A 27,457-nucleotide genomic window follows, 5' to 3' on the forward strand; every position below is an offset into this window, starting at 1 on the left:
CTGAAGAATAAAAGTAATAAAGAGTCAGGATCTCAAAATATTACTTTTTTAAAAATATTATTATTATTATTATTATTATTATTATTATTATTATTATTATTAGTAGTAGTAGTAGTAGTAGTAGTAGTAGGAGTAGGAGTAGGAGTAGGAGTAGTAGTAGTAGTAGTAGTACTGCACGAATCCCAGCAACCAGTTAGGTCCCACAGAGTGGGTCTTCTCCGGGTCCCATCAACTAAACAATGCCGCTTGGCGGGATGCAGGGGAAGAGCCTTCTCTGTGGCGGCCCCGGCCCTCTGGAACCAACTCCCCCCCAGAGATTAGAATTGCCCCCACCCTCCTTGCATTTCATAAGCTACTTAAAACCCACCTCTGCGGCCAGGCATGGGGGAATTGAGATACCCTTTCCCCCTAGGCCTTTACAATTTTATGCATGGTACGTCTGTATGTATGTTTGGTTTTTTATTAAAATGGGTTTTAATTGTTTTTAGTATTGGATTATTGTTATACACTGTTTTATTATTGCTGTTAGCCGCCCCGAGTCTCCGGAGAGGGGCCGCATACAAATCCAATAAATAAATAAATTAATTAATTAATTAAATAAATAAATAAATAAATAAATAAATAGTAGTAGTAGTAGTAGAAGTAGTAGTAGTATTCCTGCTGTTGTTATTGCTGCTTTTGTTGTTATTGTTATTATTTATTTATTTCCCTCAACAGAGAATTATCTGGGTTATTTTAGTTACACAATCCAATATTAAAAGCAATAATTTATTTATTTATTTATTTTTATTTATTTATTTTTTAGATTTGTATGCCGCCCCTCTCCGCGGACTCGGGGCGGCTCACAGCAAAATATAACAAATCGTAACAAATCCAAATAAATTTAAAATATTTTAAAAAGTTTTAAAAGAACCCCATTTACTAACAAGCACACACACAAACATACCATGCATAAATTGTACATGCCCGGGAGAGGTGTTTCAGTTCCCCCATGCCTGATGGCAAAGGTAGGTTTTAAGGAGTTTACGGAAGGCAGGGAGAGTAGGGGCAGTTCTAATCTCTGGAGGGAGTTGGTTCCAGAGAGTCGGGGCCGCCACAGAGAAGGCTCTTCCCCTGGGGCCCGCCAACCGACATTGTTTAGTTGACTGGACCCGGAGAAGGCCCACTCTGTGGGACCTAATCGGTCGCTGGGATTCATGCGGCAGAAGGCGGTCTCGGAGATATTCTGGTCCAGTGCCATGAAGGGCTTTAAAGGTCATAACCAACACTTTGAATTGTGACCGGAAATAATGCTGATAATATTGTTTATATTGCTCTGTCGTATGAATCCCAGCGACCAGTCAGGTCCCACAGAGTTGGCCTTCTCCAGGTCCCGTCAACCAGACAATGTCATGGAAAGAGCCTTCTCTGTGGGGGGCCCGGCCCTCTGGAATCAGCGCCGCCCCTCCCCCCCCCCCGAGATTCGCACTGCAGAATCTATACATGAGAAAATTGCTGTATTTTTCTGGTTGGGCAAGAACTAATGAATGTCTCCATCACCTCTAAGAGAAGTCTCTCTGGGAGCTGTCAGGAAAGCCTCATGCTATGCCCTGGGGACACGTTTCGCTGGGCATTTATGTTGAGTTAAGAGATTATGAACAAATCTGGGCATATCGACTCCATAGGGCATCCCAGGGGACATGACTGTTTAAAAAGAAGTCAAGACACAGAAGATTGTTTTTGTTTTTTTGTTTTTTTTTAAAATGTCTTTGTGTCGTTTTATGTATTGTATTGTATGTATGTATGTATGTATGTATGTATGTATGTGTATATGTGTGAGTGTATATATACATCTCAGTGGGTATGGCTAGTTGATGAGGCCAAAATAAGGCCGAAATAGATCTATCCTAGTCTCCCTTAATTTTCAAATTCAGCAAAAAAAAAAAAAAAAAAGCATGTGAGTGACACATACAGATAGAATTGTCGGCTATCAATAAAATTATAACTGCCTTGGAAATGGCCCTCGGTTGGGCCGAGAGGCAAATAAGGAGCTGTGATGTTCCTTTAATACACCAGGGTGATTCGACACAAAAATATGTAACCCTTCCCTGGTGCAGAGCTGAAGGGATTGGATACTGTAGCCTAGAGCAGTGTTTTTCAACCAGTGTGCCGTGGCACACTAGTGTGCCGCGAGACATGGTCAGGTGTGCCGCGAAGCCCAGAGAGAGAAAGAAAGCAAGAGAGAAAGAAAGAGAAAGAAAGCAAGAGAGAGAGAGAAAGCAAGAGAGAGAGAGAGAACAAGAGAAAGAAAGCAAGAGAGAGAGCAAGAGAGAGAGAGCAAGAGAGAAAGAGGGAGGGAAGGAGAGAGAGAGAAAGACATAGAGGGAGGTAAGGAGGGAGAGAAAGAGAGCAAAAAAAAGAGGAAGGAAGGAAGAGAAAGAGGGATGGAGAGAGAGAAAGAAAGAGGAAGGAAGGGAGAGAGAAAGAATTTTTTTGTCCAAACTTTTTTTAGCCCCCCCCCCCCGCCCCGCTCAATGTGCCCCAGGGTTTCGTAAATATAAAAAATGTGCCGCGGCTCAAAAAAGGTTGAAAATCACTGGCCTAGAGGATAATTCTCTGCCTTACAAGGCAAAGGTTACAGGTCCAAGTCCCAGTGGGTATGGCTAGCTGATGAGGCCAAAATAAGGCCGAAATAGATCTATCCTAGTCTCCCTTAATTTTCAAATTTAGCAAAAAAAACATGTGACACACATATATATACATACATACATACATAGAATATATAAAAATAAAAAAACAAAACCCCCCAGAAAATTGCCAAAAGGAAGGATGGAAGGGAGGGAAGGAGGGAAGGAAGGAGGAAGGAAGGGAGGAAGGGAAGAAGGAACGAAGGAACGAAGGAACGAAGGAACGAAGGAACGAAGGAACGAAGGAACGAAGGAACGAAGGAACGAAGGAACGAAGGAACGAAGGAACGAAGGAACGAAGGAACGAAGGAACGAAGGAACGAAGGAACAAAGGAACGAAGGAAGAAAGAAAGAAGAGAGGGAGGGAGGGAGGGAGGGAGGGAAGGAGGGAGGGAAGGAGGAAGGAAGGAAAGGAAAGGAAAGGAAAGGAAAGGAGGAAGGAAAGGAAAGGAAAGGAAAGGAAGGGAAAGAGAGAATTGGGATCAGATTTCTGGTACCAGCATGGGAAGGATTCATTTCTGCTAGCATTCCAGCATATAAACTCCAAATTGCTCTTATTTTTGCAAACCAAAACAGTAAAAATAAAAGTTGAAGGGGAGGGGGAGGCGAATAGGGGCCTACTTGAGTTATTTTTCCTTGGTTGCATCCCCCCACCCTCATTTTGGAATGATAATTAAGTCAATTGCAGGGGAAATAATTTGCTCAGGGCTGCGGTCTCTGTTAACCTTCTCCACCATGCTTCTTCCGGTACTTGATTGCAAAAAGGGCCCAATTTAATGAGTTCCAGCGTCCTGAATTGTATCCGTGTAAATTCCGAAGGCATGCTTGACCTTTGGCGTACCTGCCCTGAGCCAAAATGGAGTTTTATTTACCCGTTTGAAACTCCGTGCATTGCCTCCATGGAGATAGGAGGCTAACGAAATGTTCTGTGGATTCAATAGATTAGGTTAAGCGAGAGGGAAACGTCTCCAGTTTATTTATTTTATTTATTTATCTATTTATTTATTTATTTTGTTAAACAATTATAGGGTGGTAATTTGTACAAATAAAACATTAGATACGTAATGATAAAAAGTAACAAAAGTAGACAATAGGACAGGGACGGTAGGCACAGTGGTGCGCTTATGCACGCCCCTTACAGACCTCTTAGAAAGGGGGAGAGATCAATTGTAGATAGACTAAGGTTAAAGGTTTTGGGGTTAGGAGTAGAAACCACAGAATTGAAATAATAGAATAGAATAGAATAGAATAGAAGAGAAGAGAAGAGAAGAGAAGAGAATTCTTTATTGGCCAAGTGTGATTGGACACACACGGAATTTGTCTTGGTGCATATGCTCCCAGTGTACATAAAATAAAATATAGATTTGTCAAGAAACATGTGCTACTAGAAATGGTGGTAGACTTTAGGAGAAACCCTTCCATCTTTCCCTTGAAATAGAATAGAATAGAAAGGAATGGAATGGAATAGAATAGAATAGAATAGAATAGAACAGAATAGAATTTTATTGGCCAAGTGTGATTGGACACACAAGGAATTTGTCTTGGTGCATATGCTCTCAGCGTACAACACTTAATGATTGTCATAGGGGTCAAATAAGCAATGAAGAAACAATCAATATTAATAAAAATCTTAGGATACAAGCAACAAGTTACAGTCATACAGTCAACATGGAAGGAAAAGGATGATAGGAATGATGAGAAAAACTAGTAGAATAGAAGTGCAGATTTAGTAGAAAGTCTGACAGTGTTGAGGGAATTATTTGTTTAGTAGAGTGATGGCGTTCAGGAAAAAACTGTTCTTGTGTCTAGTTGTCTTGGTGTGCAGTGCTCTGTAGCGACGTTTTGAGGGTAGGAGTTGAAACAGTTTGTGTCCAGGATGCGAGGGGTCAGTAAATATTTTCCCCACCCTCTTTATGTATTAATATAGTGTTAATATGGTGGATAAATTAAAAAAAGAAAAAGAAAGGTCAATTGAACTTGACAATCGGCTCCATCCACACTTGCTCCAAATATCAAGAGAGGTGCCGTTAGACTGGTGTGGGTTGTGGTGACAGCTGCATCATTTTTCACAAAGCCTTCTCGGCCATCTGTCCAGATTATCACAATGACAGAGCCTCCCAATCGGGTCACAACCCCAACTGTGAATCGGGCAGGGTGATTCATAGGCTTTGATGGACAGTTCTTTTTTTTCTTCTGTTTTCTATCTATCTATCTGTATTTATTTATTTTATTTGTCATACAAATACAGTATTGTATTGTAGTATGTTTAACATAATATAAGTATAAAGTAGAGATAGAAAAGATAAAAAGACATTAGGACAGGGACGATAGGCACAATGGTGCTCTTATGCACGCCCCTTACAGAGGGAGAGGTCAAATAATCTAAGGTAAAGATTTTGGGATTGGGGGAACAAACAACAGAGTCTGGTAGTGAATTCCAGGGCGTTGACCACTCTATTGCTGAAATCGTATTTTCTGCAGTCTAGTTTGTGTTCTGCCGGGCTCTGTGATAGGAGCCTCCCGAAAATTCAAGGGTACAAATTTCAGACACACACACGTTTGGAAATTCAAAACAATGTTCTTTATCCCAAAAGTCAAAATAAACTAAGCACTCTTTTTGTATTGCAAAGAGCACTTGTCCCAAAACAACCAGGTAGTCTGTACAATTAACCTTAAGCAGTCATTAAGTACTTAGCTAGCAGCTGTGAAGAAACTTCACACCCCTTCTTCTTCCAACGAAGTGAGATACACACACACACACACACACACACATGTTGCTCTGCTTTGTTTTCAAAGGTGTGAAAAATCAACAAGCAAAGTCCAGAAACCAGCAACCCAGGATTCTTCCACAATGGCCAAACCCACACGCTGCTATATATAGCAGCAGCCCTAATTACTGGAGCCCCACCCAACCACAGGTGGCCTCATTTTTTCTTGTAATAATCCTTCAGTTGTTGTCTCCTATGCATCACTCTATGCATGCGTGGATGTGTCATTAATTCTTGTTCAGAATCCAAAGATGATACAGATGATTGAACTCCTCCTGGGCTGTCTGCCAAACTCCCCTCTTCCCTGTCACTCATGCTGCCTTGGTCAGAGAAGGCTTCATCGGCAGATTCCATCGGGAGCAAAACAGGCCTGTGGCATGTGGATGTCTCCCCCACATCCATCTGCACATTCCTTGGGGCAGGAGCTGGGCCAGAGCTAACCACAACAGTTTGGAGCGATTTACATTTAGTTTATATCTATTGCATGCTCTTGTGTTGTCGTTGTTAAAGGTGAAGTAGTCGCTAACAGGGAGTACATTGTGATGTATGATTTTATGAACAACGGTTAAATCAGTTCGGAGGCGGTGCAGCTGTAAATTTTCTAAACGTAGTAACTGAAGTCTGTAGGAGTAAGGTGAGGTTGTATGTCGAGGAATTAACAACTCACTTGAACTATGATGATCGTTCAAGCCCCTCCCACCTGGTCACATGGCCAGCAAGCCACTCCTACCCAGTCACATGAACATCAAGCCACACCCACAAAATAAGCCACACCTACAGGTGTGGCAGTAAAAAATTTGGCTGCCCATTACTGCATACAACTCTGTCATATCTCCAACAGTCAGACAAGATAATCCTGTGAATATTGGTTGCCGATCAGTTTCCCGTCACAATTCAAAGTGTTGGTTATGACCTATAAAGCCCTTCACGGCACTGGACCAGAATATCTTTGGGACTGCCTTCTGCCGCACGAATTCCAGCGACCGGTTAGGTCCCACAGAGTTGGCCTTCTTCGGGTCCCGTTGACTAAACAATGTCATCTGGCGGGACCCAGGGGAAGAGCCTTCTCTGTGGTGGCTCCGACCCTCTGGAACCAGCTCCCCCCTGAGATTAGGATTGCCCCCACCCTCCTTGCCTTTTGTAAACTCCTTAAAACCCACCTCTGCCGTCAGGCATGGGGGAATTGAAACATCTCCCCCTTGCCCATGTTGTTTTCGTGTTTGATTGATTGTGTGCTTGTTTTTTATATATATTGGGGTTGCTTTTATGAATTTTTTAACCTAAAACTGTAATTAGATTGGTAATTATTATATTTGTCACTTTGTACTGTTTTTGCCATTGTTGTGAGCCGCCCCGAGTCTGTGGAGAGGGGCGGCATATAAATCCAAAAAATCTAATCTAATCTAATCTAATAATAGAGGCCAGCACAAAGCAACCGAGTTCAACAGCCCCACGACTGCCAGCATAGATGTGTTTTTAAGCTCTTCCAGAAGGCCAGAAGTGTGGGAATTGTACGGATATCTGGGTGGGAGTTGATTCCAGAGGGCAGGGGCAACCACAGAGAAGGCCCTTCCCCTAGGGACCGCCAGCTGGCATTGTCCGTCTGACAGGACCTGGAGAAGGATGACCCTGTGGGCCCTAACCGGTCGATGGGATAAGCGAACATCAACATTTACGGAACAGCTACTGTACGTAAAAACCGAGTGATGACATACATATCTGAGCTTCTCAGTAACATAGGAGCAAACTGCCCCCACCTTCTTCTCCTAGAAGATCATCTGTTTAATGAGTAAAGAAGATCTCTGCTGGGTTCATATGGTTAATTGGAAACTTTAGCCTTGTGAAAAAAAGAAGAAGAGAAAGATGGTACTTAATGGTATCATAGCTCAGTGTCTGCAGTCATTTTCAATTGCCAGATGCCATTTTCCAAGCAGTGGTGGACTATCCCAGGGGTGGACAACCTTAAACACCCAAAGAGTCACTTGGACCCTGTTTCCACAGAAAGGAAAACACTGGAAGCCACAAAACTCTTTCTTTCTTTCTTTCTTTCTTTCTTTCTTTCTTTCTTTCTTTCTTATTTACTTACTTACTTACTTACTTACTTACTTACTTACTTACTTACTTACTTACTTACTTACTTACCTACCTATTTATTCATTCATTCATTCATTCATTCATTCATTCATTCATTCATTCATTCATTTATTTATTGGATTTATATGCCGTCCCTCTCTGCAGACTCGGTTGATGGGATAAACGTGGCTGACTATTTCCTCAGTGGCCACAAAACTAGCATATATAGTTGAATGAAAGATTCTGTTTTCTTTTGAAACTTTTCTTGGATTTATCCATGGTTGGATAGCTGACGTGTTTAACAAATTGCACGTCAGTTACTGGCAGTTAGGACCCATATTTTGACTGACAGGGAGCCGCAGCAGAGGGATGAAAGATTGCTGACCCCTGGACTATCCCATGGAACGGCAATCTCTGAATCAGACAAACTTTTCATCCAGGTCCACGAGGGGCATATTTTATATTTTGCTATCTTTTTTTATTTCTAAAAGACTCCATGACAAGACGGTTAAAAGACCAAGAGGAATCAGAATTTTATGAGATTTGGAATAAAGTGTATATATGGATAAATAAGAAGACGAAGTAAAAGTAAAAATAATGTGAGACTTGTAGAAGTATGGACATGATTTAAATTTTGTGTTTGGCTTAGTTTATATATGAACGTTTATTATATAAGGTTAAACAAGTTTCTTCTTTTCATTTAAAGTAATAAGTTGATTTAAAGTATTAATAATGTATTCTTTTTTCTGTATGGAAATTTGACTTCTAGAATAAGTGGGGAAGTTGCAACCTCAATTTTGTGTTAAATGTATGTCTGTCAGTTTTGTCTTTTTTATGAAAAATCAATAAAGTTTATCCAAAATTTTTTTTAAAAAAAGAAACTCAGATCAAAATGTTTTTTCCTCTAATATGTAAGAATCGGGATGGAAATGGCTCTCATTATTTACCCTTTCTTCGGAGACAACTCTATCCGAATGCTGAGGGCGCGACAAAGATTAATACAAATCCTTTGGTGGCGCAAACTTGCAATAGACTGGTTCAATTCCCGTAGGTGTTCCACTTATATGCAATCATCGGTTTTGTTCCTACCTGATTTTCACCGCACTTGCATGATTAATATGGCATTAAGGTTCTCTTCTGACTCAGACCAACTTGGGACACACAGATCAGTTGTTGCCCTGGCAGGAAGTGTTACCATGGCAGCCTTGCACACTCAATGTTGCACCCCCAGACCTCAGTAACTGTTCCAAGGGCCATTTTTAAAGTAAAGGAAGCAGGTGGGAAGAAATAAGAGTTGTAAATCTAATCCTACGTAGCTTCTGCTCAGGCAATCTCACACTACTTACCAGAGCTTACAAAACTTTTGCCAGACCCATCCTCGAATACAGCTCATCTGTTTGGAACCCATATCGCATCTCAGACATCAACACCCTTGAAAATGTCCAAAGATACTTCACCAGAGGAGCCCTTCACTCCTCCACTCGAAACAGAATATCCTACGAAAATAGACTAACAATCCTGGGCCTAGAAAGCCTAGAACTACGACGCCAAAACACGATTTGAGCATTGCCCACAAGATCATATGCTGCAATGTCTTACCAGTCAATGACTACTTCAGCTTCAACCGCAATAACACAAGAGCACGCAACAGATTCAAACTTAATACGAACCGTGCCAAACTTGACTGTAAAAAATATGATTTCAACAATCGAGTTATCGAATCTTGGAACTCACTACTGGACTCAATTGTGTCAACCCCTAACCTCCAACATTTCTCCCTTAGACTCTCCACGATTGACCTCTCCAGGTTCCTAAGAGGCCAGTAAGGGGCATACATAAGTGCACTGGTGTGCCTTTCGTCCCCTGTCCAATTGTCTTTCCTTTCTTTCACCTATCTTATATATTCTCTCCCTTTCATATATCCTCTCCTCTAGGTTCACCTTCACCCTCTTTTTATATTATCACATGTCTATTTTCTTCCTATGTATTTATGTATTGGACAAATGAATAAATAAAATAAATAAATAAATAAACATGTGTGTATTCATTTTAAAACCGCTTCCAGGATCGCCAACTCCAGCTGGGACTAAGCCTTAAGGCCTTATTCTGTACCATCTGCCCACTGATAGGTGTTGGGTTTTTTTTCTTTTTTTAACGGTACATTGATAATAAAATAATGTTTGACCGACCTATCAATCTTTGCACTTTTTATTTTTTATTTTCGCTTTGCAACTTCTGTTGTTTCGGCATCTCCGACCTGTTCTATAAACTCTGTAGAACTAAATAGAAGAGCCCACGGGGGGGTGGGGGTGGAAGTGGATCCCATTGACTCTGCAAAGAAGGTCAATCTATAAACATGTTGCTGGAGTTTTAACAACCTAAGGAAATCGATCCGGGAAAGGTTAATTGGCGCCACCCACTAAGCCACCTAATTGGGTGGATTAGCTTTGCATCCCCAAACCAATTAAGGTGCATGTCAATGTATAAGAAACTTCAGAGGCTAAGGAGGAGAACTTTTCTAGAAGTCCAGCGTGGTAGACAAATAAGCCGATCTCCCCCACCAACATCAACACTACGGACCAGCAATAGAAACATAGAAACATAGAAGATTGACGGCAAAAAAAGAACTCATAGTCCATATAATGACAATGATAATGATAATGATAATGATAATGATAATGATAATGATAATGATAATGATAATGATAATGATAATGATAATGATAATGATAATGATAATGATAATGATAATGATAATGATAATGATATATTATTATTATTATTATTATTATTATTGTTGTTGTTGTTGTTATTATTATTATTATTATTATTATTATTATTATTATTATTATTATTATTAAACAATTACGATAATGCCTTTCAACTAAGGGGAAAATAGCCCATATATATACACACGCACACATTTTCCATAATAACTCCAGCACATCATTTCAACCCACTTGGAACCTAGATTATTATTATTTATTAGATTTGTATGCCGCCCCTCTCCGAAGACTCAGGGCGGCTAGTCCGCCCTTATACTATTTCCTGTATTTTATCTTAGGATGGATATATGTTTATCCCAGGCATGTTTCAATTCAGTGACTGTGGATTTACCAACCACGTCTGCTGGAAGTTTGTTCCAAGCATCTACTCCTCTTTCAGTAAAATCATATTTTCCCACGTTGCTTCTGATCTTTCCCCCAACTAACCTCAGATTGTGCCCCCTTGTTCTCGGGTTCGCTTTCCTATTAAAAACGCTTCCCTTCTGCACCTTATTTAACCCTATTTAAATGTTTCAATCATGTCCCCTCTTTTCCCTTCTGTCCTCCAGACTATACAGATGGAGTTCATTAAGTCTTTCCTGATATGTTTGATGCTTAAGACCTTCCACCGTTTTTGTAGCCCGTCTTTGGACCCGTTCAATATTATCCATATCTTTTTGTAGGTGAGGTCTCCAGAATTGGACACAGTATTCCAAATCAGCATCAGCAAAGCTGAGGATAATCTTACCGTAGGCTTTCGCTTCCATAGCTCAGCGAGGAGAAGTAGCTGAAGTGACAAATTGCTCCCAGGTTGAGAAGACACAGTGGTGCTGTCTACATGAACTCGGTCTCTGGATCCCCCTGGCTATAAACAGGCAGAACTAGCAGATGCCATGGTTTCCACCAGGATAGGGACCTCCAAAGTTCCTTGGCCAGATCTCCTGTTTCAATTACGGCCACTTGAGGTAGCATCCGAATAGCCCTGGGGTGACCCGAAGTATATCCAGCCAGGGTACCAGCTGCTGTTTGGAGACCACCGTAAACCACTTGTCGGAGGAAGAGGAGGTGGTGAAAAGAAAAATCCAGGAGTCTGCTTTTCCCCCAACACTCTTCCAAAAGGATCAGCTGCTCCTGCCAGTGTGGATTAGATGTCAAATCCCAATCTTCTTATCTGGGCAATGACAAGCCACCCGTTTAGTCCCAACACTGGACACTGCTATTTAGCAGGAGCGAAGAGAGAAAGAGAGAGAGAGAGATGGCTTTTTATAAGACAACGCCTAGGTTTTCTCGAGTTACCCTCCTGTTTGCAGCCTCTCACTTCAGCATGAAATATTCACAGGATTATCTTGTAATCGACGGCCGAATCAAAGCACAGCTCTCGGCTCTTGTTGAGCCTTGAACCCGAAAGCGACGCCAAGTTAAAAACCAGCACGCGGGAGAAACCTAAACCATTCTGGGGAAATTTTTACTCTTGCCTCTGAAGACTCACAAGAATATCCTATGAAAATAGACTAACAATCCTGGGCCTAGAAAGCCTAGAACTACGGCGCCTAAAACACAATTTGAGTATTGCCCACAAGATCATATGCTGCAACGTCCAACCGGTCAATGACTACTTCAGCTTCAACCGCAACAACACAAGAGCACGCAACAGATTCAAACTTAATACGAACCGCTCCAAACCCGACTGTAAAAAATATGATTTCAACAATTGAGGTATCGAAGCGTGGAACTCATTACTGGACTCAATTGTGTCAACCCCTAACCCCCAACATTTCTCCCTTAGACTCTCCACGATTGACCTCTCCAGGTTCCTAAGAGGCCAGTAAGGGGCGTACATAAGTGCACTGGTGTGCCTTTCGTCCCCTGTCCAATTGTCTCTCCTTTATCTCACTTATCATATATATTCTCTTTCTTTCATATATCCTCTCCTCTAAGTTCACTTTTACCCTTATATATGTTACTACCTGTCTATTTTCCTTCCTATGTATTTGTGTATTGGACAAATGAATAAATAAATAAAGTAAATCGTTTTATTCGGTTGCCCTTCGGCAATGCAGAAAACATTTAATTTCAAAATGTGCACCCTTTTTTTTATTTTCGTGATGTTACACATGACTTGTGTTGTTTTTGTGTGTATGTGTGTGAAAGGACGGGCAGGCTACATGGATTTGGAGATAGAGAGAAACTGATCCTGGATTAATCCTACCAAGATTGTATGGCTGTTGGTTTTAGGGGCTGCTAGATCCAGGGATTAAGTGGGGGGAAGGCGAGGGGTTGCATTCTCTCATTCAAGGGCTATATGCAATCTGAGAATATTTTTGGACGCTCAAAAGGAGGAGGTTAATTGTGCCCAAGAAGTCTTTGCACAGCAATTTTATTGATTTTATTTTTATTTTATTACCTTGGTCTATTTTATATATTTTTTATTTTATTGATTTTATTTTACTCTAAATTCTTTTTAGTTTACTTTACTTTATATTTTATTGATGTTTTAAACTTTATTTAATTTTTTATTTATTGAAATTATTTATTATAATAATAATAACAGAGTTGGAAGGGACCTTGGAGGTCCTCTAGTCCAACCCATGCTCGGGCAGGGGACCCTATGCTACTTCAGACAAATGGTTATCCAACCTCTTCTTTAAAACTTCCAGTGTTGGGGCATTCACAACTTCTGGAGGCAAGCTGTTCCCCTGACTAATTGTTCTGTCAGGAATTTTCTCCTTAGTTCTAAGTTGCTTTTCTCCTTGTTTAGTTTCCACCTGTTCTGTCTGGGACACTCCGGAAGCCAAGACCAACCCAAAAAGAGAAGCCAGACACACCGGTAAAAGGCAAAGGCAGTTTATCAAATTCAAGAAAAACACAGGTAACAGAAAATGTCCTTACAAACAGGAAAACGCTGTATCTTCAGATATATCCACGAAGGCAAAAGTCCATGCAGCAATACAGGATTCTTGCTGCCAAGACGAGGCTGTAGATAGCAGACCTACACCTCCCACGGGTCTTCCAAACTGCTGGGCCACAAGCCAGGAACAGAGACGTCGAGAACAAAGCAGGGCACCGTAACTCCAACTGATAACACTCCACATGGCTTCAAGGGCTTGCCTGCCTTTTAAACCCTGCTAAGGAGGACCACACCCAAGTCCAGCTGTTCCTAATTCAGTGCTGATAATACTTCTTTAATTGCTCCTTTCTTTGATCTGAACGTCTCTGTCGCATGTCAATGACGGCTTGTGCGTCATCACCTAATGACTCCAAGCTACTGGCTGGGAAGAGCCCCCCCCCCCCCGGGCTCTCATGCTGTTCTCCTTCGTCCCATTCCTGACTTTCCTCTCCCCCGTCCGACTGTTCAGCCCCCTCCTCTTCGCTGTCATCCTCCTCCGGGCATGGAGCCAGCAAAGACGCAGCTGGACCCTGATTGGCCTCAGGCTGAACCATAACACCACCTATTGCTTCTTTTTCTACCCTCAGGTGCTTTGGAGAATAGATTGACTCCTACTTCTTTGTGGCAACCCATGAAATATTGGAAGACTGCTATCATGTCTAGTCCTTCTTTTCATTAAACTAGCCATGCCCAGTTCTTGCAATGGTTCTTCATATGTTTTATGAAGTCCCCTAATAATCTTTGTTGCTCTTCTCTGCACTTTTTCTAGAGTCTCAACATCCTTTTTACATCATGGAGACCAAAACTGAATGCAGTATTCTAAGTGTGGCCTTACCAAGGCCTTATAAAGTGGCATTTTGCCCCTCTGTTAAGACAACTTTGAACACCTTCCAGCAAAGATAAAACAACACAACCATTCGAAGATTATAAATACAAAAACAGATTAAATCACGGAAATTAAAATAAGATAAAAACAACAAGGGTTTGGAGGAGAGAGGTAAGAAGGACCAGATTATCTCAGGGACCGCCTTCTGCTGCATGAATCCCAGCGACCAGTTAGGTCCCACAGAGTGGGTCTTCTCCGGGTCCCATCAACTAAACAATGTCGCTTGGTGGGACCCAGGGGAAGAGCCTTCTCTGTGGCGGCCCCGGCCCTCTGGAACCAACTCCCCCCAGAGATTAGAATTGCCCCCACCCTCCTTGCCTTTCATAAGCGGCTTAAACCCCACCTCTGCTGCCAGGCATGGGGGAATTGAGATACTCTTTCCCCCTAGGCCTTTACAATTTTATGCATGGTATGTCTGTATGTATGTTTGGTTTTTTATAATAATTAACTGTTTTTAGTATTGGATTATTATTATATGCTGTTTTGTTATTGCTGTTAGCCGCCCCGAGTCTACGGAGAGGGGCGGCATACAAATCCAATAAATAAATAAATAAGGCCTTCTCTTTGCAACATTCTCCTTCAAGCTCCCTCCTCAGGGAGTGGCAGGAATATAAATTCAATTAATTAAATTGAATTGAACTAACTTAAATTAAATGGCATAGTCAGGATTTAAGGACATATTTTATATGGTGAAATGTCTATGGGAGATTATCACTCCTTTACGGGGGTTCCCTGATGCAGGGGTGGGATTCGGATAATTTACCTACCGTTTAGCTCAGCAGCGCCAAAAATGTGAGAGCGCCCACGGGCACGCTGTGCTATCAAATGCCACATCCGCTGCAGCTTAAACGCATTGAAAGCGCTCCAAGACCGGTGTAAGGCAGTGGTTCTCAACCTGGGGGTCGGGACCCCTTTGGGGGGGTCGAATGACGGTTTCACAGGGGTTGCCTAAGACTCTGGGAAAAGACAAATTCCCCATGGTGTGAGGAACTAAAGCTTCTATTCTGGCACCTTGGGACATATTTTTACAATCCGACCAATCCGGCGTTTACAGTGGAGGGGAGTTCCTCCGACCTTCCTGCCAATCAGCTTCAAGCTCTGTGGGGAGAATTGGCGCTAGACTTATGGTTGGGGGTCACCACAATATGAGGAACTCTATTCAGGGGTTGCAGCATTAGAAAGGTTGAGAACCACTGGTGTAGGTGCTGGTGAGCTGAGCCGTTTTTAGCAAAGCTGAGGCTTGGCAAATTGCCCAGCTGTGCAAATCAGCTGAGGTAAAAACGAAAAAGAGAAGATAGGACAGGAAATGGCGGGGGCGGGGCCAACCGGAAGTGATATTTTCTGGTTCTCCGAGCTAATCAAAATGGCTGCCACTGGTTCGTTTGAACCAGACAGAAATTGCTGAATACTACCTCTGCCTTGATGGTATATTTATTTATTATTTTTATTTACAGAGAGGGGCAACATACAAATCTAATTAATAATAATAATAATAATAATAGTTGTTGTTGTTGTTGTTGTTATTATTATTATTATTATTATTATTATTATTATTATTATTATTATTTGTCCAATACACAATAGAAACATAGAAACATAGAAGTCTGACAGCAGAAAAAGACCTCATGGTCCATCTAGTCTGCCCTTATACTATTTTCTGTTTTATCTTAGGATGGATATATGTTTATCCCAGGCATGTTTAAATTCAGTTACTGTGGATTTATCTACCACGTCTGCTGGAAGTTTGTTCCAAGGATCTACTACTCTTTCAGTAAAATAATATTTTCTCATGTTGCTTTTGATCTTTCCCCCAACTAACTTCAGATTGTGTCCCCTTGTTCTTGTGTATACTTTCCTATTAAAAACACTTCCCTCCTGGACCTTATTTAACCCTTTAACAATGAAGGTTATAGATGATATATATGAGTAGAATGTATCAAAGAGAGTGTAGAAGAGAAAATATATGAGTAAATACTGTATAACTAGAGAGAATAGCAGAAAAGATATAAGAGATACAAGACTTAGAAGAGATAGAAGGGATAGAAGAGATAGAAGAGAAGATATAGGAGATATTTATTTATTTATTTATTTATTTATTTATTATTTAGATTTGTATGCCGCCCCTCTCCGCAGACTTGGATATAGGAGAGACTATAGGACAGGGGATGGTAGGCACTGTGGTGCACTTATGTACGCCCCTTACTGACCTCTTAGGAACCTGGTGAGGTCGACCGTAGATAGTCTAAGGGTAAAGTATTGGGGGTTAGGGGATTTATTTATTGATTGATTTGATTTGATTTGTATGTAAACCAGTGGAACAGTTTGCCACAGGTGGTGGGCTCGCCTTCACTGGAGGTCTTCAAACAGAGACTGGACAGTCATCTTTCTGGGATGGTTTGATGAATCCTGCATTGAGCAGGGGGTTGGCCCCAATGACCCTGGAGGTCCCTTCCAACTCTATGATTCTATGATTCTGAGTCTATGATTCTATGATTCTATGATCGATTCTATGATTCTATGATTCTGATTCTATGATTCTATGATTCTATGATTCTATGATTCTATGATTCTATGATTCTATGATTCTATGATTCTATGATTCTATGATTGATTCTATGATTCTATGATTGATTCTATGATTCTATGATTCTATGATTCTATGATTCTATGATTCTATGATTCTATGATTCTATGATTCTATGATTCTATGATTCTATGATTCTATGATTCTATGATTCTATGATTCTATGATTCTATGATTCTATGATTCTATGATTCTATGATTGATTCTATGATTCTATGATTGATTCTATGATTCTATGATTCTATGATTCTATGATTCTATGATTCTATGATTCTATGATTCTATGATTCTATGATTCTATGATTCTATGATTCTATGGTTCTATGATTCTATGATTCTACGATTCTACGATTCTACGATTCTATGAACAGTCAGTCAGAAATAAAGAAGCCTCTTGGATGAGAAACTTTAAAAAAATACTTTACAAAGTTTTTAAAGAACTAGGTCCAGTTGCCTATTAAAAAGCATCTTTGGGGATTGGTGGGATTGAGTCGGTTCACGCTGGTTCACTAGAACTGAAATGGATTAGCAGCAATAAGGTTGTGGACAACTCCTGCCCAAAAGATTAAATAATTAAAAAGTTGCCTACATATGAATCCCCTCTGTAGAGCCTGCTTCCCCTCTTTTCCACTCGGATTGAAACTCACACTGAGAGTAAATCTCGACATTTCCCACCCACAAATGTGCTCATGTAGTAAAAATGGATGCCAAATATCCGAGCATCCAACAATTCCAGGCTGCTTGCGCCAAATAAATTGTGGCAATTCATTATTCACAAACAAGTCGTTAGGACAAACAACTAACATCAATTAAAAACAATGAGAAATTAAACTGTCACTGACGGTGATAAAATCCAAATTAAGTTTAGAAAATGCCAGCTGCCCAGTGGAATATGATTTTAGACATCAAAGGCGCCGTGAAAAAGAACTGCCTTGGTGACCCACTGAAGACCATGGAAATTTGAGCTGTATCCCGACCTAGGAAGAACACAAAATTGGAGGTTGCTATCAGGATGAAGAGAGGAAGCAGATTCTGTCCTGTAGGTCAGGGGTATACAACCTTGGCGACTTTATAACTTCCTTCTCTTCTTCTTCCTTCTCTTCTTCTCCCTCTTCTTCCTACTTCTCTTCTCCCTTTCTCTTCTTCCTCTTTCTTTTCCCCCCCTTCCTCCTCTTCCTCCTCCTCTTCTTCTTTCTCCTCCGCTTCCTCTTCCCCCCTCTTTTCTTCCAATTTCTCCTTCTCTTCCTTCTCCTCTTCCTCCTGCTCTCCCTTTCTCCTCTTCTTCATCTTCCTGTTTTCCTTTTCCTCTTCTTCTCCCTCTTCCTTTTCCTCTTCTTCCTCCTTCTCCTCTCCCTTTCTCCTCTTCCTCCTTCTCTTCTCTTTTCTTCCTCTTCCTCCTCCTCTTCCTCCTTCTCCTCTCCCTTTCTCTTCTTTCCTCTTCTTCCTCTTCCTCCTCTTCTTCCTCCTCCTCCTCCTCTCTATTCTTCCTCTTTTTTGCTCCTCCTCTTCTCCCTCTTCTTTTCCCTCTTCCTTATTCTCTTCCCCCTCTTTTCTTCCTCTTCCTCCTTCTTCTCTCCCTTCTCCTCTTCCTCCTTCTTCTCTCTCTTTCTCCTCTTCTTCATCTTCCTGTTTTCCTTTTACTCTTCTTCTCCTTCTTTCTTTCCCTCCTCTTCTTCCTCTTTCTCCTCTTCCTTTCTCCTCTTCCTCTTCCTCCTTCTCTTCTCTTTTCTTCTTCTTCCTCCCCCTCTTCTCCCTTCTCCTCTTCCTCCTTCTCCTCTCCCTTTCTCTTCTTCTTCTTCTTCCTCCTCCTTCTCCTCTCCCTTTCTATTCTTCCTCTTTTTGCTCCTCCTCTTCTCCCTCTTCTTCACCTTCTTCCTTCTTCTCTTCTCCCTCTTTTCTTCCTCTTCTTCTTCCTCCTCCTTCTCCTCTCCCTTTCTCTTCTCCCTCTTTTCTTCCTTCTTCTTCTCCTCCTTCACCACCACCTCCTTCTTTCCATTTGGCAAATGAATCAGACATTTGCCTCACTCCTGCTGCAAACCACCCCATTATTCATCCCTGATTTCCAGCTCCATTGTCAGAATCCGGATAGGAAAATCCAGTGGGCTTACACTGTAAGCCTTTTTTTTTGTTGTTGGAGGCAAAAAAGCTTTTCAAAGACTCGGGTATTAATCCATTGTTTTATTGAAGCTTGTAACAGAAGCCGAATAATTCTGATTCCAAAGGTGAGCCAGACTTATCCATTCGTCATAAAAGTAACTACTGAAATGGAAAAACCCCCCAAAATAAAACTATATGCTGAAAACCTTGTATCGGTTCATCACTGATTAGAAGTCCTTTGATGGGAATATTCATCCTCAGCGCTACTCCGAGTGATTTGAATTCTTCAGGCTTTTTCAAAGCATGGAAACCTCGAAAGCATCCAAAGTGAAACACCCCAAGAATGTACTTCCTTGGCTGCTTACATGGCTTTGATTAGGCCAGTATCAAAATCCTCTCAATACTCCCCCTCCCCAAAAAATTACAGTCGGATTGTACATGTTCTGGCATCTGGAGAAAAAGCCTGACATGCAGCCTCTCCGCAGTAGGGGATTTACGGTTGGCATTTCCGTGACAGACAGTCACACACTCTGGCGTTAAACACTTGGTGATAAACGAGAGAGCCATTGGCGCAACGCAAGGGGACGTGCATGACATCGGTGGCCGTAGCCGAGCAACAAGCGCAGATGTCTTCGATGCGGTTCAGGGTTATGTTGTAAATGGCTTTGCTTATACACTTGCCCTGGGAAAACAAAAACAAAGGGTTGGGACATGAAATCCTGATTTCACTGTGGAAACTGATGGAAGGATGTAAAAATGGAGATGCAGATAGACTGTGCCTAGCTGGGGGGAAGAAATAAGGTGGCAGAGAGGAGGAAGAGGAGGAGGAGGAAGGAGGTGGTGGTGGAAGAGATGGAGGTGGACAAGAAGAATGAAAGAAAAGGGGGTGGAGGAGGAGAAGGAAGAGTAGGAGGAGGAAGAAGGAGGAAGAAGGAGGAGAAAGGAGGAGGAAGAGGAGATGAAGAAGAGAGAAAGTAGGAGGAAGAGGAGAAAAAAGGAGGAGGAGGAGGAGGTAGTGAAGGTGGAGAAGAAGAAAAAGAAAAGAAAAGGGGGTGGAGGAGGAGGAAGAGGAGGAGGAGGAAGGAGGAGGAAAAGGAAGAGGAGGAGAAGGAGAAAAGAAAGTAGGAGGAGGAAAGAGGAGGAGGAAGAAGAGAAGATGAAGAAGGAGAAAGAGAAAGAGGAGGAGGAAGAGAAGAAGAAGAGGAGGAGAAGACGGGGAACAGGAGGAGGAGGAGAAAAAGGAGAAGGAGAAGGAGAAGAAGAAGACAAGAAGGAGGAGGGAGAGATGAAGAAAGAGAAGGAGAAGAAGAAGAGGAGGAAGAAGAGGAGGAGGAAGTAGCTAACAACATCTCTGTAATAAGGGAATTATGACCATTTTTCACATTTACAACGGTTGCAACATCCCCGTGCTCACATGATCAAAATCCAGATGCTTGGCAACTGGCATGTATTTATGACCGTTGCATTGTCCTGGGGTCATGTGAGTCCCCTTTTACAACCTTCTGTCAATGAGGAAGCCCAATTCACTTAATGACCACGTTATTGGGACAACAATTGCAGAAATTCATTTAATACGTGCGCCAAGAAAGGTCACAATGTGTGACAAAACCCCATTGTCTCGCTTCGCAACAGAAATTTTGGGCTCAATGATGGCCATAGGTCGAAGCTCATCTATAGCTTTGGTATTAATCTGAACCACAACTTACCGCTCTGTGTAATGAAACATAAGCTCTTTGCATAATAATAATAATAATTTAAAACAAAACCCCTCTCTTTTGCTTTTATAGGCTGCAAGTCCGCAGGCCTTACCTGGCAGTAATGGAGGTTCAGTTGGTTTTCATTCACACAGTTGTCTACTTTCACAAATTCTAGCCTGCCTGTGGTGAGCCTGCACTCTGGCTCGACACCTAAAATGCAAGAGGAAAATTTAGTTGTGTACGCTTCCGCTGGTTATACAAAAAAATTAGAGATTTGCACTTCTGGCAGGCAATAAACTATTTGTTATAACAGTGCATGGATGAACAGTCAGCAGTAGTTAGCTTACAGTACAGTGGTACCTCTACTTACAAACTTAATTCATTCCGTGACCAGGTTCTTATGTAGAAAAGTTTGTAAGAAGAAGCAATTTTCCACATAGGAATCAATGTAAAAGCAAATAAGGCGTGCGATTGGGGAAACCACAGGGAGGGTGGAGGCCCTGTTTCCTCCCAGGAGATTCCTAGAGAGGCCCCACAGAGGCTTCTCCCTGCCTTTTCCAGCCCTGTTTCCTCCCAGGAGGTTCCTAGAGAGGCCCCACGGAGGCTTCTCCCAGATTTTCCCAGCCCTGTTTCCTCCCAGGAGATTCCTAGAGAGGCCCCAAGGAGGCTTCTCCCTGCCTTTTCCGGCCCTGTTTCCTCCTAGGAGATTCCTAGAGAGGCCGCACGGAGGCTTCTCCCTGTCTTTTCTGGCCCTGTTTCCTCCCAGGAGATTCCTAGAGAGGCCGCACGGAGGCTTCTCCCTGTCTTTTCCGTCCCTGTTTCCTCCCAGGAGATTCTTAGAGGCCCCACGGAGGCTTCTCCCCACCTTTTCCGGCCCTGTTTCCTCCCAGGAGATTCCTAGAGAGGCCCCATGGAGGCTTCTCCCTGCCTTTTCTGGTTCCAGTTTTGGAGGCTCGGGTTTGTAAGTGGAGAATGGTTCTTGAGAAGAGTCAAAAAAATCTTGAACACATGGTTCTAATCTAGAAAAGTTCGTAAGTAGATGCATTCTTAGGTAGAGGTACCACTGTATTTCAATAATATCACAACTCCTTTAGGAATTACGATGATGTGATAAATTTATGACACCTGAAATAATTGGTATAAATGTTTAACCCCTAACAAAGAATCCCAAAGTTCGTTATAAAAGGTGAATCATAAAGAATTTATAAATGTTCTCAACTCCATGATATATGTATATAAGTAGAGGTTTATGTGTGATTATCCTTCACTGTGGTGACTCCTCAGTTGCCCAGAGTGAAGGGAGCGTTTCTTTTCTCTGGGCGCTGGCAGAGGTTTATTCCCTCTCCAAGTGGCCAGAGAAAGGAAAATGCTTCATTCACTCTGGACTGCCAAAGCCTACTTAAGTGCCACCAAAAGGCTCCTCTGGCAGCCCAGATTGCCGGGATTAAAGTGGGAATGGCAGGAAACTGTCTGGGCCTTCGTGCATCTCTCAAATTTCCTGGGAAAATTTCCCCGGCCCGGGTTCTTAAGTAGAAAATGTTTCATAAATAGAGGCAAAAAAATCTTGAACACCCGGTTCTTATCTAGAAAAGTTCTTAAGTAGAGGCGTTCTTAAGTAGAGGTACGACTGTACTCTGGTGCGTCTTATATTCCGATGCATCTTATACTCTGAAAAATACAGTAAATGAAGCTCAATGGTGGTAAAAGTGGCCCCAGACTACAAACCCACAATGACTACAAAAGGGGGATGCAAGAAAGTTTAGAACTAAGACGCCTTAAACAAGATCTAAGTATTGCCCACAAGATCATATGCTGCAACGTCCTGCCTGTCGGCGACTACTTCAGCTTCAACCACAACAACACAAGAGCACACAACAGATTTAAACTTAATATTAACCACTGCAAACTTGACTGTAAAAAATATGACTTCAGTAACTGAGTTGTCGAAGCGTGGAACTCATTACCGGACTCCATAGTGTCATCCCCAAACCCCCAACACTTTACCCTTAGATTATCCACAGTTGACCTATCCAGATTCCTAAGAGGTCAGTAAGGGGCGAGTACAAGTGCACTAGAGTGCCTTCCGTCCCCTGTCCTATTGCTCTCCTAGATCTCCTACCCCTTTCTTCTATTCCTATATCTCTTCTTCTATTCTTTCATTGATATGTTCTATTCCTATACCTTCTTTTCTATTATTTCTTAGATATATTTTACCATGAGTATCTCCTCTATAACCTTCATCATGTATTTTACTATGTGTATATAGATATATACCCACTAAAACCCTAATTGTGTACTGGACAAAATATAACTAACTAACTAACTAACTAACTAACTAACTAACTAACTAACTAACTAACTAACTAACTAAATAAATAAATAAATAAATAAATACAATGGATGAAAGGTCCTTTATGGCACTCAGAAAATGAAATAGAAAAAGGGAAGTGATGGATTAGCAATTTGTGCAGCTGTAAACATTTCAACCTCAAACCTCATTTACAAATATGTGAGCAGATCAGATTTTGTCTAAACAGTGAAATTTCTCTGAAATCTCTGTTGCTTCCCGGCAAAGACGCCTACTTCAGAACACCCAAATATTGGATCTGCCTAGTTCTTCTTGACTGTTTGTTTTGCTGTCACATTTTTCTCTTGTCAATAAACTTTTTTTCTTGGACCTTTGAATATTATACAGTGGTACCTCATGATACGAACATAATTGGTTCCAGGAGGAGGTTCGCAAGGTGAAAAGTTTGTAAGACGAAACAATGTTTCCCATAGGAATCAATGTAAAAGCAAATAATGAGTGCAAATCCTTCAGGAAAATCCCAAACTTTAGAAGGGAGGCGAACAGAGGGCAGGGAGGAGCAGCTAAAGGGGGCGGGTGGAAGAAGCAAGGCTAGGCTAAAGGGTGAGTGGGAAGGAAGAAAGGCAAGGGGGGTGCCCCTCCCTTTTCTTTCTTCAAAAGACACCCTTTCAGTGCCTCTGCAAGCACCTTGTTCTCTGCAAAATCTTTCCTCCTCCAAGCCGTCCCTCCCTTTTCTTTCTTCAAAAGACACCACACCCTTTGCTGTTCTCTGCAAAGTCTTTCCTCCTCCAAGCCGCCCCTCCCCTTTCTTTCCTCAAAAGACACCCTTTGCTGTTCTCTGCAAAGTCTTTCCTCCTCCAAGCCGCCCCTCCCTTTTCTTTCTTCAAAAGACACCTTTCAGTGCCTGCAAGCACGCTGTTCTACTTTTGTTAATGCAAAGTCTTTCCCCCTCCAAGACACCCCTCCCTTTTCTTTCTTCAAAAAAGGGGAAAAAAAGAAACCCTTTCATCCCAGCAGCAGCGGCTTGGGTTCATAAGGTGAAAATAGTTCGGAAGAAGAGGCAAAAAAATCTTAAACACCGGGTTCATATCTCGAAAAGTTCGTTAGAAGAGGCGTTCGTAAGATGAGGTACCACTGTATTTACATCTTCTTTGGGTAAAGAGGTTCCTGAGCATCTTTCCTTAAGTACCTTCATACTTTAATTCTGGCCGGCAAGATTGAAAAGCCTTGTTTAATTAAATTAACCAGGGAGCATCGTTGGACGGTGATCTGTTCACTCAAATGCTCGAGACAAGCTGGAATGCGATAATATCCGGGCAAGCAACCACGAGAATTATCTTGGAGTTGACTTGGGTTTGGTTACAGCAATTAATGGGCCAAGGTTGGGATGCCTCCTGGACAGACCATCTTTTATTTATTGACAGATGAACCGAACAAAAGGAGGGACCAGGGAGGCAGGACGGAGGGCAAAGAGCTGCTTGACATTTTGACCTTGTCACAAGGGACCGTTTTTTTCAGGGCTAAACAAATTCCGTAATTATCCACCGTACAATTTGGCAACCCAAGCTTTTGTTTTAGGGTCACTGAAAACCTAGCTTTGGGGTTGATGGATGAAAGGAGAATATATGGAGGAAAAGGTTGTTAAAGACCTTACTTACATGTTTCACAGCAGGTATTGCCAACTTTTGCCACTTTGCCCTAGAGAAGAAAACAGCCACACGTAATTTAAGACAAATATCCACGAGTCTCCTTGTATAAAATTCCATATCCATGTCTAAAATTATTTTAATGTAAATTTAAGCCAATGATGTTTGGTCATTTCTAACATTTCTATGCTATTTGATTCCAATTTTGAACTATTTATTATTATCATTATCATTATCATTATCATTATTATAGAATAGAATAGAACAGAATTTTTATTGGCCAAGTGTGATTGGACACACAAGGAATTTGTCTTGGTGCATATACTCTCAGTGTCCATGAAATAAAAAGATACATTCGTCAAGAATCATGTGGTACAAAACTTAATGATTGTCATAGGGGTCAAATAAGCAATGAAGAAGCAATATTAATAAAAATCTTAGGATATAAGCAACAAGTTACAGTCATACAGTCAACATGGGAGGAAATGGGTGAAAGGAATGATGAGAAAAACTAGTAGAATAGAAGTGCAGATTTAGTAGAAAGTCTGACAGTGTTGAGGGAATTATTTGTTTAGTAGAGTGATGGCGTTCGGAAAAAAACTGTTCTTGTGTCTAGTTGTCTTGGTGTGCAGTGCTCTGTAGCGACGTTTTGAGGGTAGGAGTTGAAACAGTTTGTGTCCAGGATGTGAGGGGTCAGTCAATATTTTCCCCGTCCTCTTTTTGACTCGTGCAGTCTACAGGTCCTCAATGGAAGGCAGATTGGCAGCAATTGCTTTTTCTGCAGTTCTGATTATCCTCTGAAGTCTGTGTCGGTCCTGTTGGGTTGCAGCACCAAACCAGACAGTGATAGAGGTGCAGATGACAGACTCAATGATTCCTCTGTAGAACTGGATCAGCAGCTCCTTGGGCAGTTTGAGCTTCCTGAGCTGGCGCAGAAAGAACATTCTTTGTTGTGCTTTTTTGATGATGTTTTTGATGTTAGGTGACCATTTTAGGTCTTGAGATATGATAGAACCTAGAAATTTGAAGGTCTCTACTGTTGATACCGTGTTGTCTATTATTATTATTATTATTATTATTATTATTATTATTATTATTATTAATTAGATTTGTATGCCCTCATCAGCTAGTCATACCCAAGGCTGTGCTTTTACCCTGTAAAACAGTGTTTCCCAGCGTTTGCTGGCTGGGGAATTCTGGGAGTGGAAGTCCAAATATCTTCAAGTTGCCAAGGTTGAGAAACAGTGCTCTAAGCAAGCAGCCCAAGTTCGAATCCTAGAAGGGTATAGCTAGCTGATGAAAGCTAAATAGCTCGAAATAGATCTAGTCTAGTCTCCGTTTATTTATATTGTCTGTGAAGCACAAATTGAACACATCACTACAACAAAATACCATTTTAAAAAGTGCCCACGAAGAGGTGGCTTCTATACTCACTCCTTCAGCTAAGCACTTCCTGGAATCAAATGGAGGGCAACCAGTAATCTTCCTCTCCCAAATGAAATCTCCTTTCCCGTTCACCTTGCAAAAATGATTGTCACACCCATCTTGGATTGTTTCGTTCGGCTGTAAAAAAGAAAAAAATCAATCCATTTTTGTTGTTGTTATGGTGAAATTGGAATAGGGCAAATGCAGCGAGGAACATTCCAAGCCCAGCTGACAAATTTACAAAAAGCTGAAATGGTTATCATTTGGTGGGTTTGTGAAATAGATCTACATATACATGACATATTCAGGGATACAAGCAAATCACCAACTCACAGAGCACTGAAGAGCCGACGGTTCAACCCTGATCTACAAATATTGTTTTCTAAAAGCGGTATATTGTGGAAATATATACTGCTCAAAAAAAAATAAAGGGAACACTCAAAGAACACTCAAAGAACACATCCTAGATCTGAGTGAATGAAATATTCTCACGCAATATTTTGTTCTGTACAAAGATTAGATTAGATTAGATTTATTTATTGAATGTGCACAACAGGATGTGAAATTGATTGTCAATCAGTGTTGCTTCCTAAGTGGACAGTTTGGTTTCACAGAAGTTTGATTTACTTGGAGTTATATTGTGTTGTTTAAAGTATTCCCTTTATTTTTTTGAGCAGTATATATATATATACACACACATACACATAAGTCCACACATACACTAGAAGCAATTTTTCCCCATAGGAATTAAAGTAAAAGCAAATAGTATGCGCGATTGGGGAAACCACAGGGAGGGTGGAGGCCTTGTTTCTTTCCAGGAAATTCCTAGAGAGGCCCCATGGAGGCTTCTCCCCGCCTCTTCCGGCCCTGTTTCCTCCCAGGAGATTCCTAGAGAGGCCCCATGGAGGCTTCTCCCCGCCTCTTCCGGCCCTGTTTCCTCCCAGGAGATTCCTAGAGAGGCCCTACAGAGGCTTCTCCCTGACTTTTACAGTTTCGGAGGGTCAGGTTTGTAAGTGGAAAATGGTTCTTGAGAAGAGGCAAAAAATATCTTGAACACCCGGTTCTTCTTGAGACTGACAGTCTCAAAATGGGTGAGCAGTGTGGTCGGGCGGTAGGAAAAGCAAGTAGGATGCTTGGCTGCATAGCTAGAGGTATAACAAGCAGGAAGATGGAGATTGTGATCCCCTTATATAGAGCGCTGGTGAGACCACATTTGGAGTACTGTGTTCAGTTCTGGAGACCTCACCTACAAAAAGATATTGACAAAATTGAACGGGTCCAAAGACGGACTACAAGAATGGTGGAAGGTCTTAAGCATAAAACGTATCAGGAAAGACTTAATGAACTCAATCTGTATAGTTTGGAGGACAGAAGGAAAAGGGGGGACATGATCGAAACATTTAAATATGTTAAAGGGTTAAATAGGGTTCAGGAGGGAAGTGTTTTTAATAGGAAAGTGAACACAAGAACAAGGGGACACAATCTGAAGTTAGTTGGGGGAAAGATCAAAGGCAACGTGAGAAAATATTATTTCACTGAAAGAGTAGTAGATCCTTGGAACAAACTTCCAGCAGACGTGGTTGGTAAATCCACAGTAACTGAATTTAAACATGCCTGGGATAAACATATATCCATCCTAAGATAAAATACAGGAA

At 41.6% G+C, this 27,457-nt stretch overlaps 1 protein-coding gene across 1 annotated transcript in view; it reads right to left on the reverse strand.

The window, feature by feature from the left end:
* Positions 1 to 18,792: 18,792 nt before the first annotated feature.
* The window catches only part of VWF (von Willebrand factor), a 175,648-nt gene continuing 166,983 nt past the window's right edge, over positions 18,793 to 27,457 (reverse strand). The window contains exons 40-43 of the mRNA XM_070755224.1: positions 25,812 to 25,940; positions 24,390 to 24,429; positions 20,536 to 20,633; positions 18,793 to 19,408 (exon numbers count right to left, since the gene is read on the reverse strand). Coding sequence (XP_070611325.1) covers positions 19,220 to 19,408; positions 20,536 to 20,633; positions 24,390 to 24,429; positions 25,812 to 25,940 — 456 coding nt within the window. The 3' untranslated portion in view covers positions 18,793 to 19,219. The remainder of the gene's footprint in view (positions 19,409 to 20,535; positions 20,634 to 24,389; positions 24,430 to 25,811; positions 25,941 to 27,457) is intronic.

Source organism: Erythrolamprus reginae, chromosome 6 (assembly GCF_031021105.1).
Source record: "Erythrolamprus reginae isolate rEryReg1 chromosome 6, rEryReg1.hap1, whole genome shotgun sequence".
Taxonomy (NCBI): domain Eukaryota; kingdom Metazoa; phylum Chordata; class Lepidosauria; order Squamata; family Dipsadidae; genus Erythrolamprus; species Erythrolamprus reginae.